The 21,062-nt window shown below is 33.1% G+C and overlaps 1 protein-coding gene and 1 pseudogene across 1 annotated transcript; one reads left to right on the top strand and one right to left on the bottom strand.

Moving 5' to 3' along the window:
- The first annotated feature begins 935 nt into the window (after window positions 1-935).
- Window positions 936-5,821, top strand: LOC114714340 (mannosyl-oligosaccharide 1,2-alpha-mannosidase MNS3-like). Its single transcript, XM_028899066.1, is given in 9 exon segments — window positions 936-1,216; window positions 3,063-3,226; window positions 3,228-3,496; window positions 3,499-3,706; window positions 3,708-3,989; window positions 4,199-4,460; window positions 4,850-5,047; window positions 5,214-5,362; window positions 5,494-5,821. Coding segments are annotated over 9 exon segments (1,875 nt in total). The 5' UTR covers window positions 936-1,123; the 3' UTR covers window positions 5,744-5,821.
- Window positions 5,822-6,003: 182 nt separating this feature from the next.
- On the bottom strand, window positions 6,004-11,028 carry LOC114714341 (potassium channel KAT2-like; annotated as a pseudogene).
- Window positions 11,029-21,062: the final 10,034 nt, after the last annotated feature.

The following is a 21,062-nucleotide window of genomic DNA, read 5'->3' as shown; positions in this document are numbered from 1 at the left end:
CGGGGGAGTCTCTGAGCTTGCTCCTGAGTCCTAACAATAAGCATAAGGTTAATTGTCATTAATCATAAAATCAAATAGATTTAATGTGTAATATAATCAACATAATTATTATATATACCATAATTATTTTTAATTATACAAAAAAATCATTCAAATTGTTAATAAAATACATGCAACTTATGTTATGGTTTCTGAAATAAGTCATAATGGTTATAATTAACAAACATCATAACAAATTATGAAAAAATATTTTTTGCGGGAAATGATGAAAAAATATGAAATAAGTCAATAGACCTTTTAAGTTTGAAATGATAAATTCAAGTTTTTTTGGCAGAAAAATTCAAACTAAGTAGCAATACATATTAAAAGAATTAGAAAAGAATTAGGGAGAATTAAAAAAAAAAGAAGTTGGAAATTACTAAATTTCAAATCAGATTTGGTAACCATACTTTATTTGGTATTGACAATACTAAATTTATAAATGAGAACAAGTTTTTGTTGACATCCTTTTTATTTGATACCACCTCCGGTCTTAATATAAAATCTTATTTAATTTTATTTTGATCCTAAATATAAGATCCCAATTCACTTTCTCTCTTATATTTTGTATTTTTTTTTAAAAAGTCCTTTTAATAATGATAGTTTACCAATACACTTGATTAGCAAAGATATTTTAGTAAAGACAATATCTATTCATCACAAATAACTAACTTAATTATTTTTTAATCTTTTTAAATTAGTCAATTAACTCTTATAATTAGGACCGGAGGTAGTATTTACAAATTTTTAACTTCTTTTTTTGTCATTTTCTCGAAGAATTATGGTTAATTGGTTGTGACAGTTGTAGTGTTTATGAAGTCAAATCTATTTTGATTGAGAGAGCATCATAAGACGCGTAAGTCTTGAAGGTCCCCCTCGTATTACTTCGCATCAACGAACCCGGAAAACAAATTCCCTCCGTCCCTCTCTCAATGCTCTGTAGCATTCTGGACGATCGTATTTTCCGCCCACAATTCTCTTCACTTTCTCGTTGGATTCACTCTCCAACTTCCCTTCAGGTTTCGATCCATTTCAGGAAGCTTCAGGCTTGATTCGCTGAATCACTGAAGCCGAGCCCAGCTCAATGATCGGATCGAGCATGTCGAAGAGGCTGCCCTACACGAATAAAGATATTGACTATGACAACGCCAAGTTTCGCCACCGTTCATTCGTCAAGGTACCTCCAGGAAATTAGATCTTAGCTTGGAAATCATCTGGAAAGTTAGTTATGTTAAATTTGAATGGGACCCAGAATTTGATGGATGATAGCTATATATATTGTGGTTGGATTCTGTATTGGTGGTGTTTGTATAATTTGCAGCGACAAAATTTCGATTGATGTCAACCTGGGTGGGTGGACAATAGTTTTTCAAGTTTTACAATGGAATTTGATTAGAGGCTTATTGTATTAATGCAGAACTTTTCTAGATATCTGCATTTTGGTTCTCAAAATGAAATCTTTTAAGCTCAGCTGAGTTACATGAAACTTGTGACTGATTGACGTACACTAGCTAAGCTTGCTGGCCCTATTGAAAATCTAATTATTGGTACTTGTCTAGGAGAGTGAAAGCATGATTTTTAAGTTACTGACATGAAAGCGTCTTGCATCTTATTTGCCTTATTCTGTTTAAGCCTGATTTTGTTTTGCCTTTTAGAGTTGTAGTTGTTTTGGTTGATACATAAGAATTTTTGGTGCCAAATGAAATGAAAATATAACCCCCAGAATCAAAGATTAATTTTCTCAATTAGGCTATGTTCGATTTGGGTCACTCTAGATAAGTTTCTATTTTTCTAGAGCAGTTAGAAACACTTTTTGGACTAAGGTTGCTTTAACGCGTAAATCCGTTTAAAAACTTGGCAGAGCGCATCCTTTTCTTTGATCTAAATGTTGATTTGTATAATCTGATCTTTTGCCCATGACTTCTGATTTTATTTGCATTGCTTTTTCAATGGAGATGTGATGCAACACTCACTCTCACACACTTGCACAGATGCAAAAGGGGGCAGCAGAACAGTGATGATGGGGGAGAGGATACACATAACGTAGGAGGGAGATTAAGCTTAGAAATGAAGAGGGTATAAGACCAGGAGGAGGGGGGATATGAAGAACTTGAGGGGAACAGGAAGGAATGGAGAAGAGATTGAAAACAAGGGGATAGAGAGTGGCTAAACCATATTAAATTTCGTTTCATTATCATCTGAGTACAAGTGTTGCCTAGCTGCTATTTATAAAGTGAGATTTCCTCCACATGAAGGAAAACACAATAATATCCTAGGGTTTCAGCCAAAATATCATATGATAAGTCTAAAAACATAAAACATAAGAAAATGTTACTTGCAAGCTAGAACAGAAAGTAAATAAAATAAAATATAAAAGTAAGCTTAGTTTCCTCAAAATATATCAATTCTTATTTCCCATAAAGATGTGTCATGGATATAATATTAAGTGTCCTGTGTAAATTATATCAGGCATGAGGAGCAGAAATTTCAGTGAATAAGTATATTTTTCTGCCATGGTTCTAATGGTGAGTGGTTATTTGAAATGGATCATAAAATATTGAAGGTAACCGTTGTTGCTGATCCAATATTTGTTGTGTAAAAAGAATGATAAAACTTTGAGACTATGGGAACTGTTTTTCAAATTTTACAAGGATTATTAGTTTACCTCTTTAGATTGCAAAATATGATCAAATATGTGTTTTGTGTTCATGACTTGGTATCGGCTTAACCTTATTGAAATGGTAATCTTTGACCTTAGTTTCTAGTATAATTGATCGTGCATGGTAGAAAAAGATGCATCACATGTAAAGTTCCTGTTTAAACTTCTCAAAAATAAAAAGAAAAATAAGCAATACCTATTGATTTTTCATCTTTTTTATGCCCATTTATTTTTGCCCTTTCTCTGACATATAACATTTAATCTTCAGTTGTTCTATGTATATCAGCTCACTACTTTTAAATTAATGATTTTCTATGCCATAGTATTTAAAGGAAAAGGGATTTACTGCGTCTTGATTTTCCAGGCCTTTAGTCAGAGCTTGGCCACTAGCAATTTAAAGCGTGATTGTACTAGTTGTAGCACGGGAAAGTTCCTGCTTTTACTGCTGGTATTTGGTTTAGCATATGTTATGCTGACTCACACAAGCCCCAGTCCTGTTGTTTCTGATAATCAAGCAATTGGTGAGAAAAGGTGAAGGTAACCTCATCACCAGGGGTGGAATCACACTAAAAAGCCTCTTGAGACGACCTCCAAGGCTTCCTCCTAGATTACCACCAGATATTGGTCACGGAAAACAAGATGTTGGATCAATATGGACTGCCAGGCAACAAAAAGTCAAGGATGCTTTTGTTCATGCATGGTCTGGCTATAAAAAATATGCTATGGGTTTTGATGAACTTATGCCGCTTAGCCAGCATGGAGTTGATGGATTAGGAGGACTAGGTGCCACAGTGGTTGATACCTTGATACGGCCATGATAATGGGCATTGATGAAGTGATTGCCGAAGCAGGATCCTGGGTTGAAGCACACCTTTCTAAACGGATCAGTGAGAAGGGCCAAGTAAATTTGTTTGAAACTACAATCCGTGTTTTAGGAGGGCTTTTAAGTGCATATCATCTAAGAGGTGGGGAGAAAGGAATGAACTTGACAAATGCAGGACCTGAACCAGCTGTTTCTAGAAATTGCCAAGAATTTAGCTGATCGCCTGCTCTCTGCTTTTACATCCAGTCCAACTTCTATTCCATTGTCTGATGTTATTCTGCGTGACTCCTCAGCCCATCCAGCTCCTGGCGGACTGAGCAGTACTTCTGAAGTTTCCACTGTACAACTTGAATTCAATTATCTCAGTTCGGTATCTGGTGATCAGAAATACAGTGTGGAGGCTATGAAGACCCTGGATCACATGAAGACTCTCCCCAAGGTTGAAGGATTGGTTCCTATCTACATTAGGTATGGAAACGTATTAGATTTATGTAGTGTACATGCCTCACTTTCTTCAACCACAACTTTTCGTCTGAAGTTCTCAACTTTTTTTTTTTTGGGTTCAATGTCTTATTTAACCTGTATTTTCAGACATGCCCAGGCCATTGTAGACCCTTTTCTCCTTTTTTTAATGATTTTTTTCCACAAAATTGATATTGGCTATAACTTTAATGCAGCCCCCATTCTGGCCAATTTAGTGGAGAAAACATCAGACTGGGATCTCGTGGTGATAGTTATTATGAGTACTTAATCAAAGTGTGGCTTCAGTCTGGAGCTAGTCCTGGGGGTAATACAACGTACCTGTATGAAATGTATGTGGAAGCAGTGAAGGGTGTTAAGCATCTTCTTGTTCGAAAATCAATTCCAAATGGATTAGTTTTTGTTGGAGAATTGCCTTATGGATTAAATGGTGGTTTCAGTCCAAAAATGGACCACCTGGTATGCACTGACTCCTTTTCATGTTTGACATATCTTAAGTCCACTTAGTTCCTTAGTTGCTGGGCAATTGTTTCTTTTTTTTTGCTCTATACTAGTAGAAAGAGTACAAAAGGGCTTCTTAAAATTAAAACAACTTATTTTTTCATATGTACTATATTATGTCTTACTGACGTTTCTGAACAATGGATTAGTATTTCGCTGAAAGTTATTATCAGGAAACAGATTTTTCAAATTTTTTGCTCCCTGACAATAATGACGTATACTTCTTTCTCCTGCCTTTAGTTGAGATTTTTTTTTTTTTAAAAAGAATTCCTAAATGTCAATTATGAACTTCTTATCTATTTTCTAAAATAGGGTGATGTTTCTGTTGATAATTGCTGCCCGTGCAGGTGTGTTTCTTGCCTGGTACTTTAGCTCTTGGTGCCACTAAAGGCCTTACAAAGGAAAAGGCAATGCTAAACAATGTGCTGAACTTTGAGGACATGGAAAATTTGAAGCTTGCAGAAGACCTGGCTAAAACATGCTTTGAAATGTACTCTGTAACTTCTACTGGTTTGGCTCCAGAAATTGCTTACTTTCATACCGAGGTTAGCAAGTTTTTTACGACATATTTTGATTTGTTGATTACAAAATGAAAGCAATTGTAGCAGAGCAGCTTATACATTTTTTCCCCCCTCTGCATGATGGTGCTCTCTAAGAAAATATAATACATATATTTTTCGTTGCTAAGTGATGAGTTGACTGATTATGCAGGAATTTTCTGAACAAGGTCTTGATGGAGGGAATAAGAGCTCAGAATATATTAATGATATTATAATAAAACCTGCTGATCGGCACAATCTTTTGCGACCTGAGACTGTGGAATCATTATTTGTTTTATACCGTATTACAGGAGATCCAAAGTATACTTCTGTTCCCTGTTTTGTATTGGCTTAATTGACAAAATATCCTGGGAATATACCAAAGAAACCCAGAACACAAGTTTAAATTTCTGTCTTGATATTCTTTGATGACCTCATTTATTGTGCTACAGATATCGTGAATGGGGTTGGGAAATATTCGAAGCCTTTGAGAAATACACAAGGGTTGAGACTGGTGGATACACTTCTCTGGACGACGTAACTACTGTCCCTCCTAGCAAAAGAGACAAAATGGAAACTTTCTTTCTGGGAGAAACGCTGAAGTATTTATACTTGCTCTTTGGAGATAGCTCTGTTGTTCCATTGGATAAATTTGTTTTTAACACAGAAGCACATCCTATACCAATCAATTTGAAGAAATGATATGTTTTTTATGGCCGCGAAGGCATTCAATCGACAGAAAGCTTCTAGCCACCAAGAATGAAGTGGCACGAAGTTAATCGTGAATTCCTTACACGGAGCAAGAACACTTGTTGTTGTAAAGGCATCGAGTCGCTGGGATATCAAGGAACACAAAATGTGGCTAATATGTGTTCGAATCTTGCAACATTACAGCTCCCGACACTTTTGGTTATTGGACTTTATTTTTCCCCTCACTTGTATTGATGAGATTGTAAAATTTGTTTCAATGATCACTAACAAAGAGAAGCTTTTGTAATTATATTATCTGATTTTCCAATGATTTTCCGGCTGGATAACGTTCTAGTCAATACATGATTATATTTTTACCTTCCTGTTAATTACATACTATCTTCACACCCACGTTTTGACCTTCGATGGGTATCATAATGACTGCAAGTTTTCATTATCGCTACAATAAAGATGATCACCATCTCGAATGACGCTTATGTCATCTATCTCTGCTTTCTCTGTATTAATAACTCTTGTAGGTTTTGATCCCGCAAACTTTTCTTCTGCAGGTTCACAAATTTATAACAGTTAGAGTGAGAAACGAAGCAAAGTAGGAATTTATTTTTGTCAACCCCAAGTTATTTCAGTTTTGCTACCATAAGTTCAGAAATCTGATTTCCCTTTTTCAAAAAAAGGCAGGGGGGATTGAGAGAGAAAGCTGACCCTTTTCTTTCTAAGCACCTATATTTCTAAATTATCGGTTCAAAGTAGTATTCCTTTCAAGGTCAAAGCTTACCAGCAATCTTGAGCAGCTCTTGTATTGAATCAGGCAGAATAATCAACTTCCCGCGCTGTCCGCGTGAAGTACTGCTGCTTTGGCCTATCAAGTGAATCGTGACTCTCTTCTTCTTGAATCTAGCCACTTCTCTATCGCTAGGACAGTTAGGATTGCTCGGATAAGAATTTTTATATACACTCTCTAAAGGGTAGTTAAATGATCTGGGATCTTCATGTTTTCTGTCTCTGGTTGTGTCGTTCCTAACATGGTTTAACCTATCTGGCTCCTCAAAGTCTATTCTATATTCATCTGATCTCTCCCTATCTCCACAATTAATGAAGAGGTTAGAATTGCTCTTTTGATCTTGCTGTTCCACCTGAGTTTTTGATTTCCAACCAACGAAATTCGAGTGCTTTGCATTTGCATTTCTTTCTAGAAGTATGTCAACCATCTCTGGATGCCCTTTGAATGTAACAGCATGAGTATCCCTTACTCCATTTTCAGTTGTCACCTTGTGCAATGTAATCTCCGAGTCTGTGAAGTTTCTGTACCTTCCTTCTTGGACTAATGAATCCTGGAGTGAACTGTTTGTGTATGCATGAGAAAAGCTTTCTCTCGCTTTCACTCCATCCAGTTTTCCATGAGGGACCAGTCCAGGTTCTGCATTTGGATACTCAAAGCCCAAGCCTTCTTGTCCCTTTAATCTCTGTCAGTATAAATAACAAGTGGTTAGGACAATTTTGTAGCCAATATCATTGCTGTTATTTTTGTTATTGCTTTTGCTGCTGTATGTATATGTATTATTATGTATGTATGTATGTATGTATATATGTATGTATGTATGTATGTATGTATAATGTATGTATGTATGTATGTATTATATGTATGTAGTATGTATGTATGTATGTATGTATGTATGTTGTATGTATGTATGTATGTATGTATGTATGTATGTATGTATGTATATGTATGTATGTATGTATGTATCTAGTGTGTGTGTGTAATCATTTTATGAGGCTGCTTTATATCCTATTTACCATGACAAGGTTATCCATTATGATTTTTGAATCTTCTGGATAAGCTTGAGAAGCCTTCAGTAACGAAGTTTTGTTGAGTCGTAAAATTTGAGAGAGCTCTGCAGTCCGGATAGTGAATGGTTGTGGCCTGTGGGTTAATATCCCAATCTCTCCAAATGTTTCTCCTAAAACTGCCTTCCTCACAACCTGAATCTTTCATGTGAACAGTAAGTCAGATAAAGTGGTGTCATCTAGTACTCTAATGAAAACAAAATGTTTGGTTGATGTAACATACTTGATTATACCCATCCATTTGGCGAACAAAATCCTGCAACAATCGGTCATTTGAATAGTAACTTTTATTAGTAGGTATTCTTAGAAAGACCTTTATCATGATCATCTTCATCATTTATAAAATACTGATTGTCTAAACTAATGGCTTTCAACTGTAACAATATCCATGTTTAGTTAACTCACCACTGCCCCTGAAACTAGCACGCAAAAATCTGTAGGAACCTCATTTTGCAGTATCACATCTTCCTTGGGTGGAAAATACTCAGCTTCCATTTCTGAGGCCTGTTATTATAGTTACTTCGTCAGACTTCGTAACCTTGGTTGATTGAAGCAAGATGATAGAAATTCAGAAGATATATACTTACCAGTTGGAAAAGGAAGTCATGGGAAACTCCATGGAATAGGTAGACTTCCTTCGCTATAGGAAAGAAGAGATGATTTGCGATGCTTGAACGAATTGCCTTGGGCAGAGCATTTAATGTTTCTTGTTGTTTCAATCCTTCTGTTTTAAACCTCAGACATAAGTGTGACAACATTTGATCTTGTAGGTGATGCGGCAGATGATTCCTTGATGCAAACTCTGATGCTGCTCTAATCGTATCTCTCTGTGGCACCCAGAGCAAACTGTTGTTAGTTGTCAGAAGAAAGTTCCTCTTATTTGAGATGAATTCTACTTATAAACTCTGATGTTGCTAAAGTCAAGGCCAAATAGAAAGGGGTGTCAGGTAACTGTTAGGAGGACTTTTCTAAGTTTGAAGGATTAAGTGCAATGTCAAGTATTGTCATCCCAGAAGAAACAGCTAAGCTGATATGAGGAGACAGCATCTTTTTCTTTTTTATCATGCTATGTCCAATTCTTTTGGAGAACACCCAAGGAGTAATCTCCACTATCATTACGCTGATGTTGCAGAGTGCATCAATGAGATTGCCTAAGGTGACCCCTGAATACCAAAACAACTCTTGAGCTAAGAAGCATGTGAAACCTGTGCTAACACACACTGTAGCGCGACAAAATTTGAAGTGTTCACATGTGATTTAAAGTGCCATAAAGTATCATGCAACGTCTAATATAAGTGTCCAACACACATGCAAGGCTCTTTTTCTGAAGTGCCTGTTCTGTCTAAGTAATATCTAGTATGATGACGATTGTCAGAGAACTGATACTTGAAAAATCTAAACTTCTGCAGATGAATGATAAATTGAGCAGTAGAGGAGGCAAAAGGTGAGAGCACTAACAAAAGTTTTGGTGTGGCTGGTCCAGTGAACCACAAGGTTGTCATGTTTCCAATGATGTATGATGTTAATCCCAATTGAATAGCATGAACACAGTATCAAACAGCATCTCCGCAGGGTTTTGAGCATGTAAATCCCCGTAGCCAGTAGTGGTAAGTGTTACAATGGACCAGTATATTGCAGTCACATATCTGTCCCAAAGATCTTCTTCTTTGAAATTTGGCTGCGTTGCACCAATCCAGGTCCTTTTGGAATCAGGATACTTCTCTGCAATTAGATAGCAAGAGCAACCGGCACAGTGAACAGCAAACAATGTCACCTGAAATTAATCAATAAGTCAATCAATATACATGATAAAATTTATATCAAGACGCGCTCTACCCAAGTGTTGAATAGAATGTTATGAATAGTGTGACTTGTTCTTCAAAGTCTGTGCAATGTACAGGGAAACGTGTTTATTTCAATCAAAATTGAATTTGGAAATGAAAGATATGAGCTTTAGTGGCTTACGGCAGTGAGTTTTATGCACCTGGTCCAGAAATAGTTAAAGCGGATGTCTTTCTCAAGTCTGAAAGGAAGTAAAGGAGCAAGTAAGAACTGTGATATCTTATGACTGGAATTTTGAGATGTTGCAGAAGACCAAATCGCCGGGAGCATGAGTTGAGTATGGATGATGATGAACCTTGCAAACAGAGAGCTGACTCGTCTCAGACGCCATAACCGAAGCATGTTAAGCAGGTCAAAGCCAAGCTCACTGCTATGGTTGTGTGAAGAGAAGGCTGATGGACTGAAATGGTGCTGTTGAGCAGACGTCAAAAATAAACCAGGTAGATATGTACCTGTGAGTTGAAGTTATATGAAGTTTTGAAGTTAGTTCATCTTGAGTAAATGAAGTCTCATTTAATTATATGGTCTCTCTTTTGGAGTTTAGTTACGTTCTCTTTAAGTAATATATGATCAAATAAACTTAATAATAATAATTTATATATGGTCTTCTCTATTCTGGAATTAGAAGCTTTAACAAAAAATGCACAGTTCATTTCAACATAATATTACATACCATGACTAGTTGTTTATATTACATATGATGGATTTCCTTTTATGAGATAACAGGCATTAACAAGAAGCTTGAAGAGGAATCTTGTTGCCATTTTTCTTGTTCTTCTTCTCAACTTTTTTATGGAAGAAGGATCCAAATGAGCTGTGCATTTACCTGATTGCAATTTCCAGGGATCATCAACAAGGAGGTGAGAGTGACTATCTAAATATGCAACAAAGAATGTGAGCACGATGTCAATGGCAAAGAAGCCATCAACAACGTTGTCGATGATGCATCTTGCTTTGTAGACAGAAAGGCAAACTCAAAGGGGCATATCCAGGCTGAGTAAATGACAAGAACTACCAGAATCATCTCCCAAGCCCTGTAAATAATGAGCATGATAAGCAGCAACCACAGTACCATAAGAATATTCACTATCATACATACATATATACATGAATATTGTCTCTCTCTAAGCTCTAGGGAGTCATTACCTATATCTCGGATCGAAAGGGGAGATTATGTATCTTCGGAGTTTGATTTCCTGCACCATTTGGGCTCCAAGAGATGGAAGAAGATCATTAGACAGAAAGTTGCTATGAGAAAAACTTCCCATATTGATTTCATCTAAACAGAACCTCTGGAAGAAGTTCTTTGCACAGGAAAATGACATATTCTGAGTTTGCATCCCTCAAGACTATAGTAGAAGCTGTTAAATTATAATGATACTGGGAATATATATTGGTAGGGAATACACAGGAAGCATATGCAGCTAGCAGTGCCAAATAAAGGGTTCAAAATGATGGAGCCGTAGAACTAAAGAAGGAAGCTTGTTTGAAGAAGAATTAAGAAGAAGAAGAAGAAGATGCATATAGTGAATGGTGTTTCCGGCTGTACATATTGTGAAGGTAGTGGCAGTTCCGGCATCAGTATATATAGGCCATGTTTTTCAGGCACAGATTGCGTAGTTACTATTTCCATTTCATATCCGAATATGGAGCAGCAGCCATTTTAGAGTGGGTAGGGATTCAACATATGGATGACACGTGGACCACTAAGGTTTTATTGCAGAGGTTGTCATTGTAACCCATGTGCAACAAACAAGAAACCAAATTTTAACTCGTTTTCTCTTGGATCTTCTTAATTACTTGTTAGTTGTAACATGGGATGTCCATTTATGCAAAGCAATCAGAACCATAAGCCTTGAAAAATCAGTTTTAATGCTCATCATCTTGATCAGTATCCTAAGTTTATCAGATATAAACCATCTATAGCTGATTTGAACAGTTCAGATTTAAAATCATCAATTAATTATTTTTAAATAAAAAAACTATTTTTTGAAAAAATAGTAGTAAGAGATTATCTTTTTTAGATTCTATACATATTAAAATAATTATTTTGAACAAATAAAAATAAAAAAAAATCTAACTGGACCATCCACATAAAATCTGAACAATCCAGTACTGATAAGTTTAAGGTACTTGTCAAAGATACGAGTACTGAAACTAGTTGCAAGTATGAAACTTACTCCCCTCAAATTCTCTCTCTCTCTCTCTCTCTAGATTTGAATCGGCCGACAATTAATTCTTATTCTGATCGACCTTAATTTAGCTGTGGCCCACGTATGATTAGTTGATGATGATAATCATTGCTTACAGAATCTGTATTGAGACGTACTGTCAACTGTGGCATAATACTTCTGAATTTTTCCGGTCATGATCGTTGTGTTTTCTAAATCTTTCATTAATATTCCTTTTCCCTTTTGATCTTTTTCCTTCTTATCTTTTATTAAGATTCTTAGATCTCTTGCAGGGCATCCCTATTATTTATCTTCGGTTTTTCAGTGTTTGCAATTCTTCTGGTACTAATACCTCCGCACGTTAAGTGGGCTACAAACTCCCGTACTGTTCCATTGATATAAAAGGTGTCAGTATCAAGTTCATGACTTGAAAAAATTGGTTCACTTTAATGCATTTAGGATATTTCCGGAATACTTCTCGGAGGGATGAAATTTAAGTTGCTAAAGAAAGATACTGTGATATTTTCTTATGAAGTGAACATTTTTTATTATTCTCCTCGAACAAAAATTTAAATATAGATTTATATTTGGAAACCCAAGAAAATACATCACATGAATGAAACAGGGGCGTGATTAGGATTTAGACATGAGGTTGGCCTTTTTAGTCAACATAATCATTTTTATTTTAAAAAATTAAACTTAATATATATGTAAACATTTTGTGAAATTTCATGTCAGTATTTTATTAAAAAGATACTTTATAAAATTAAAAAAATAAAATAGAATCTTATATAAAATACAGGATTAAAAGTGCACTTGTACTTTTAAAATATATAATAAGATTAATACAATTTTTAGTCCCACAAGTTTATTCTCATTTTGATTTTAGTCTCTCAAATTTCAAATCATAAGTTTTGGTTCCTAAGTTTCCTTCCATTTAAAACATTAGTCCCTATAATTTAATAAAAATTTGAAGCATTTTATCCCTTTGAAGAACCAAAATACATAGTTTAAAATTGAAAGACTTCAAGGTTTAAAAAAAAAAAAACTCGAGAGACTAACACCAAAATTCACACAAATTTAAAGGACTAAAAATTATATTAACCCATATATAATAGTAATACTATCTCGAGTACTAACTATGGGAGCCTAATTGACAAAAGCTTCACTTTGATCTTAAACAAGAAAACATCAATTCACTTTGCTTCTCGATGAAAAATTACAAATTATCTAACTTTTCTACTCTTAAAAAATTGAAAACTTAAAGGCTATGTCCGTTGCAAGTTCTCACTCCCTCCACCATTGTGCTATTTTATAACTTCTGAATAGTAAGACTTAATTTTTAACACACTATTCAGATAAAGGAAGCCGCCAAACTAATAAAGATAAGAAAGAGGGGCAGAAGCAATCTGAATTATTAATTTGGTGGGAGTATAGAAGCCCCACATCTCGTGAAAAACTAGATAACTGCAGATAGAAACCTCCAAGAATGTGAAAGCATGGATGCTTGCAAAAGAAGGCACACACACTACATCACTGGGACACCAAGCTTACTTGTCTTTTTCCTTCCTTTCTGTGGATATAAATTTATTTCGTGGAACTCGAGTTTAGTTTTAGTTCTGAATATAATATAATACTCTACCGAAACATCCGTACTTAAAAAATAAAATATATATTTAGCTCTGATTCTAATATAAGTCTAATTAACTACTACCTTCGATCCTTAATAAAGAGGTGATTTGACTTTTAACTTGTTTCTAAATATAAGTTCTCAATCTATTTTATTTTGACTTTTAACTTGTTTCTAAATATAAGATCCCACGTATTTTATCTCTCAATGTTCCACTTTTTTCAAAGTAGTCTTATAGTAATTACCATATTAAGTTTCTATCAAAGAATAGTTCTAACTAATACATATAATTAGCAAAAGCATTTTACAGAAAACACACACTTAATAATTTATTCAGATAATCAATTATTATTATTAAGGTTCGGAGGTAGTAATTTGGGAAGGTTAATTAAGGAAGTTAAAAATACCACATGTTACCTATCTTTCTGAAATACCTACATATATCATTAGATTATATTCAGTTTATAAGTTAGACAGATCAGTTCGGGAAAAATGACAAATACAAATATTTTAAAGTAATTTTTTATTTTTTTAATCTCTTCAATTGACTATTTTATATTAAAGACCATATATAGTATTTTCATTAATCTATATTATAAGTCACTTTCGAACTATTTTATCAAAATTAAGAAAATGCTATTAACACATTGAATCTGTCTTAAAATTTAAAAAAAAACCAGAAAGAGAAAAAAAAAAAACACGATATTGGAAGAGCCATGTAGAAACAATGTATTTGCGTTGAGCTGTGACATTCCAAATTATATTGAAATTCTATAACTTGTCGTATTATGTTGTCCTGTTTTGTTGTTCCATATATGTGTCAACGTCAACTTCAATGTTTGTACTTTTACCCCAACAAACTCACCAAATTGCACTTTGCAAGAGCTTGAAATGCTGCAAAATGCGGCACAATTTCTCCCTTAGCTCTTTGGCATTGGTCTGAGAAAATTGTGGTCCGCCAGCTTCCCTGTTACCACGGAAACAAGTGGGGGTCTAATTTGGGTCCTGAGTTTGTGATTATCTTCTAATGATTTTATGTGATTGCTTAGAGAGTGTAGTTGCCTCTTTATTGATGTCTAAAATAAGTTTAATTAATGTAGATTTTTTTTAATTTTAAAAAGCAAATCCTCCCACAAAGGATTTAATCCAATACTTCTTGAGTATACGGTCTTGAGTTTGAGTCTGTGTAAATATATTTTTTAAAAAAATCTTGCTAGTATAACTTTTTCTCACAGAGAACAAGGCATAACTTGAATCCAAAACACACACACATACGTAAATAACGTCAAGCTCGAGTCTGAAACTTCATCCAAATATGAGAGGTGGTATTGTTATTCAAGTAATTACAACTAACTTGAATTCAAATTAACTTATTATACTTGATAGCAGATGATTCTCATCTTTCTTTGAAGAAAAAAATTATTGAAATACTCCATTCCATCCTTATTATTTTCTCTGGTCTTTAATATGAAATATTAAACACCCTTTATTTTGATATTCCCCAACTAGGTGAACAATTCTTACCATGTATCACTGTACATTTAACTAAATAATTAAATTTTACCGAGGGCGTGGTTTTCATAATTTTAAAAATATTAATAATTTAACTAAAATTTTTTAATTTATATAAACTATTAATAGGTCCTTAAACAAGGACATAGTAGACAGGAGCATTTCCTCTCCCTTTCTGTCTCTCTCTATACTTTATCTATGCCGCCAAAGATGCTAACTTCTTCTTTCTATAAATGCATGAATTGTAAGGATGCTTGGCTTGTAGATAATCTTGCTTCATAATTTTGGTCATATTATCTACAATTATGGAGCAGGCAAAACCATGAAGGTCAAGTAACTTCAATGTTTGGGGAGAGTTCGGCAAATGTTTGACAATACAAAATACACATACACTTTTAATTATCATAAGCTGAAAGGCCAAAAAAGAACAAGAGCCTAAGCTAATTAATTAGTATAAAGCCAAAATTGGAAACGTAAGGAAGTTATCATGTGAGACCGTTGGAGGAACACATGCCAAAAAGAATAGGAGGTCTGTCGTCCTCTACTTAATAATGAAAACAATGCCTCATACGTACCTTTTTTTGGTTGTAGTTTCATCTATGTCAGATTTGGGTTTTCTTAATTTTGAAACCAAAAAATATTCATATTGAATTGATTTTATCCATCAAATTAATTTATACAGTTTATATTTAATCAAATTGTTAAAACAAATACTCCTCCGGTCCTTAATATAGGACTCAATTGTTGAGTTGATTTTGATCCTAAATATAAGACTCATTTCTCATATTTATCAATTTTCTCTAAATTACCCCTATGGATACTCCCTCAACCATAATCAAGTAGAAGAGAGAGGGGGTATTAAGAAAGATGATTATGGTATTTTAGAAAAAAACATGTCACATTTATTATAATTAACTAACTTACGTAACTTCCTTAATATAATCAAATTAGTTAAATGGATCTTATATTAAGGATCGGAGGAGTAAAATATAAACTGTTCAAATTAATTGAGGAACTAAATTTTAGCTCAATTCTTCTTTAATTGTAGGCGATGTACCTTAAGTGGATGCAATATTTTTTTATGTGAAAAAATGATATTAATAAAGAAAAAAAAATTAATTTTATTCGCTAAAAATGAGACCAGACGACCCCGTCCCCCCGTTGAATCTTTTGGTACCTTTTTCAATAATTTTTTCCAAAAAAATTAAGTCCAAGAAGATTGATTATGAAAAAAATGAACTTTATTCCAAATTGATGTCAGAAGCACTTCTCATGACTTTTCTCATACTACACAATATTATTACAAGGAAAGCTTCTAATGACACTAAAATCATGAGAAACTTGTCCATGGCCTTAGGTGTTTGTGAGAAAATCCTCATGAAATGTAATTTTGGTGTTCAAGAGTAATAATTCATGAGAAAGTTCTTGCATATATCTGAAACGAAAATTTATTTGAAAAATAATTCATGAGAAATTCTTTTTTTTTTAAAAAAAAACTATTTTGTAGTGAATATTTAGACGCGTAAATTTTGAAGCTGCCTGGCTCATCAATTCAAAAAGGTAAAGATCATGCATATATAGACCACAAAAATAAGAGGATCCATCAGGGTGGGGGCCAAGAGTGAAAGCAAAATGAGCATAATTGAAGCATTTGATAGAGAAGGTAATAGGAAACGATATAATTATTGCATGTTTCCACTATCACTTGCCTCCCCCCAACTTTTACCAAATATCTCTCTTATAATTCATCCCCTTTCATATTGTGGCTTACTAGCTCAGCCTAGGGTTCATCTCTCCATTCTTCATGATCTATCACCCCCTATTCCTTTCACGAAAGCAACAAAAGAATCCGAAAACTAGTTGCTTGTTTGGTTTCATGCTAAAAGCTATCAAAACCGTAGATTTAATGGAAGTAAGTAGGGATAGTTTTGATGGTTTCTAGTTTAAAACCAAACACAGCATAAGTAATTGATAAAGAACAAGATTAGATATCATCGATGATATTTGATACTCCCTCCTGGCCTGTTCAATATCTATTTGAGAAGATAAGTAATTTACAAAAATTAAAGAAATTAATAAAGGTAGTTATTTAAAATAAGTTTGTATTTTTTTTCTTAAAATACCCATTTAATCATTTATATTAAAAACTACTATCATTGATGAAAACGTTTTTAGTATATACTTCCTAAATATAAGAGCTAATTGACTAATTTGAGTAGATTAAACAAATAAGTTAAGTTTGCTCAAAAAAGAAGAAGTTAAATTAGTTATTTGTAATAAGTAAGTGTTTATCTTTACTAATCTAGTTTATTGACTAGAATTACTATTATTAGAAGGATTATCTTAAAAAAATAGATAACTATAAAAGATAAAGTAGATCGGGGTCTTATATTTAGGGCCAAATTAAAAATCAAATGAGATCTTATAATAAGGACCGGAGGTAGTATATATAAATTTGAGAGTCAAAATAGATTAAAAGTCTTGTATTTAAAGTTGAAATAAATCTCTCAATTAACTCCTATATATTTAGGACTAGGGAATATAGCGTATGCAAATATAGCTAGGTAGTTGAACTATTCACAAATCACGAAACAATCAAACATCGTTTGCCACATTTTGTATAATGTGGGGATCGTTAAGGAAGTGTTAGTTAGAATAGTCACATATAACTTGAATATAAAGAAAAAGCGATGCTATAAGCACTATGTGGTGATGATGATGATAATGCAAATATTGACTAGCTGGTGCAAGTGTACATAGATTGACTAGCTCGTTTGCTCAATGGAAACCATCTCTGCATCCACGCGACTTGGTCCTAATTAGGTGGTGGTTTCTTCTCAACAATAATGGAAGTACAAACTAAATAAATTCCCACGAATAATGTGGGGGTAAATTTAGTTGAAAATATCATAATCAACTATTTACTCTCAGTATTGTAAGAAATTGCTGTTGATAGAGGATAATCCTTGTTCAAACAAAAATAAAATAAAATATTTATTTATTTTAAATAAATATAATAATTGACTTGCTATATATTTGCTCAAAACCCTCTATTCTTCATTAGCTATCTATATACTACTTCTAGTCTTTAGTATAACAGTTAATTTGACATTCAATATAGTCTTAAATATAACGTCCAAATATATTTTTCTCTCATATTTATTCATTTTTTTTCAAAGTAATTCTTGGAATAGTTGCACATGTTAAAAGTTTTATTAAATAATAGTTCTAATTAATACGCATGATTAACAAAGGTATTTTAGAAAAGATAACACTTATTTGTTATAAATAATTAACTTAACAAAATTTCTTAATTAATATATTCAGATTAGTCAACTAGCTCTTATATCAAAAATAAAAAATAGTGTCATATAAAAGATATAGAAAAGATATCATGAATAATATTGCAACCATTAGAGAGTTGGTGATGAGTATTGGCAACCACAGGTTAATGGGAATGCAACAAACATAACATCATGTCCAGGAGGAGCATGTACAACCACAAATTCTAAGGGTCTCCATATATCTATCTCTTGGAACGTCCCATCTGTATACTTGGATTCACACCGATCATGATTGTTTAATTTTAACTAGATACGTACCTTCCCCATGGTAAAAAAATTGTTTTTAAGAGAATGCCATGATATATGTATAGATAATAATTTTAAATTTTTTTAACATCTATCTAAGAACGACCCTATACTATAATGTGTAAAAATTATGAGATTGAAGGAATAGAGAAAGTTGCATAGAAATGCGTAAAATAGAAGAGGAGAGATTGGAATATATATATATATATATATATTCCCAAGAAAAGCCAACTTATTTTTTATATAATATAAATATAAATTTCATATGACTTATAGTCCTTAATATAAAACCTTATTTGACTTTTATTTTGATCCTAAATATAAGACCTCAATCCACTTTGTTTATCATATTTATGTAATTTTTTTTAAAATAGTCCTTTTAATAATTGTAGTTTTAGCCAACACACTTGATTAGCAAAAATATGTTAGGAAACAACACTTATTTATTATAAATAACTAACTTAACTTATTTTCTTAATCTCCTCAAATTAGTCAATTAGTTTTTATAATTAGGATCTGAGGTAATATTTTATATGATTTAACTAGTTCATAAAGTCCACTAAGTTAAGAAACCAACCTGCAACAGATCGTATTTTTCATTGTACGCGTGAACTGTGAATTTATTTATTTATAAGGGATGCGGGTCGCCCATGCAACGTTATTAATGTGTGCGCGCGCGTATAAGTGGAATTGGCACATTAAGGGAGGGATGCAAATAGAGCCACCTATATGAATTAATAATTAATTCACATTCAAAGCAGAGATAACAAAAATAATCAAACTTTAATATTGTAAATGATTCAATTTTGGAGCGTGAGAGAATTTCATTTCACGCATGAAATTAAATGCCACCCATGAATTCGTATCAATATAATGTTATTAATTTTTGTTTCTAATAATAATAATAATAGTTGAATAAAGGAATCAGGAAACGACCAAAAAGCAAAACTTCCTTAGTGGCCCCAAAAGTGATGATATAATTATTGTTGGTCGTAAGTTCGTTGACTTTGGTCAACTACGCTGCGAGAGACTGGCATGGGATCTTCATCATGACCCTAACAAGTGGCAAATGACTAATCCTACATTATAATATTCCAAATTCCTCTGTTCGTCAAGCCTCACTGGTCACTATGCTGTCCAATTGGATCTGATGCCTGTTCAGGGGGAGCTAACGGTTGTTAATTAAATCCTTTTTTATATTAAAATAAAGATGTGTATTTTAATACTATCTCCCGTGCTTAATATAAAAACTACTTAATTAATCTGAATAGATTGAGAAAGTTTGTTAAATTAATTATTGGTAATAAATACTATCTCTAGTCTATAAGAGCTAGTTTAACTTTTAATTTGCTCTTAAATATAAGACCCAAATTCATTTTGTCTATTATATTTATCTATTTTTTCTAAAACAATCCTTGTAGTAGTTACATATGTTAAATATTTCATTATATGGTAGTTCTAGCTAATTCACATGATTAGAGAGAGTATTTTAGCAAAGACAACACATAATTATTACAAATAACTAACTTAACCAATTTTTTTAATTTACTCAAATTAGTCAACCAACTCTTCTATTAAGGACTGGAAAAAGTAGGTGTTATCTTCTTTAAAATACCCTTGTTAATCATGTATACTAGTTAAAACTACAATGTGACATAAGCAACTGCCACAATGACTACTTTGAAAAAAATAGATAAATATAAAAAACAAAATAGATTAAGATCTTATATTTAGAATTAAATAAAATATTAAACTAATTTTTGTATTAAGAAGTGGAGGTAGTACAAATTAAGAAGAAGCTTGTATAATGTACCCCAATAAAGTCTGGATAAAATTCTAATGGTTGTTAATTTCAGTGTTCTCAAATTTGAATATCACAGGTGGGGAAAAAACATCCGATGGCCTCATTCTTTACATTCGCAATCTGATGAATAATGTAAATGACATAATCAGGGAGTGAGAGAACATTTGTGTGTAATTATTATGAAATAAGATCCTTATGGGTTAACTGGTGGTAATGTTGTTGTCCCTCGCTAAATTTAGTGAACAGATTAGTCAACTAGAAAGGAAGGAAGTAAGATAGCTATTATTTTTTGTTTTGGAGGAAGTATTAAATATGAGATATTTTGTTAAGCGAGACGGAGGTTTATGTAATTATAGATTTAGAGGATGTTTGGGTAGAAGTAAAATCATGGTATTAAAAGTGCTTTTACGGTATACAAAGTAAATATATAGATAAGTTTGTCTTGATTTATAAAAAAACACTTTTAGCATAACCTGAACACTTTCTTGGTCTTAAATATAAAACTTCAATCTACATTATTTGTTTTTTTCCCCAAATTATCCTTGTTGATTAAAGAGAATCCCGCCAAAGAAAGTTTATATGCACATAATTATAAATGATAATTTAGGAAGATCAATACACATTTACAGTAAATAATCAGCTTAACTAATTTTTTAAATATTTTTAAATTAGTTATTTATATCTTATATTAAGTATCGAAAGTCGTACTAAATTTAAAAGTTGGTGTCCTCGGTAGAGAGAATTTGGAAAGCTTGCGTCCACGGTGAAACTTGGAGTCGTACATTCATGTTGCGTTTCCATAGAGGATTAGAAATGATAGTTGGAGCAAAACAGGGTGAGGTAGGGTGTATGCTGGACCATATCAATTTCTCATCCATGCTGCTGTTCATTATAATGCTCTCATGGCTACAGGGCC

Source organism: Neltuma alba, unplaced genomic scaffold (genome assembly GCF_004799145.2).
Source record: "Neltuma alba isolate B1F8T4 unplaced genomic scaffold, ASM479914v2 tig00011499_pilon, whole genome shotgun sequence".
NCBI classification, from domain to species: Eukaryota; Viridiplantae; Streptophyta; class Magnoliopsida; order Fabales; family Fabaceae; genus Neltuma; species Neltuma alba.
This window is presented reverse-complemented; position numbering and strand designations above follow the sequence as displayed.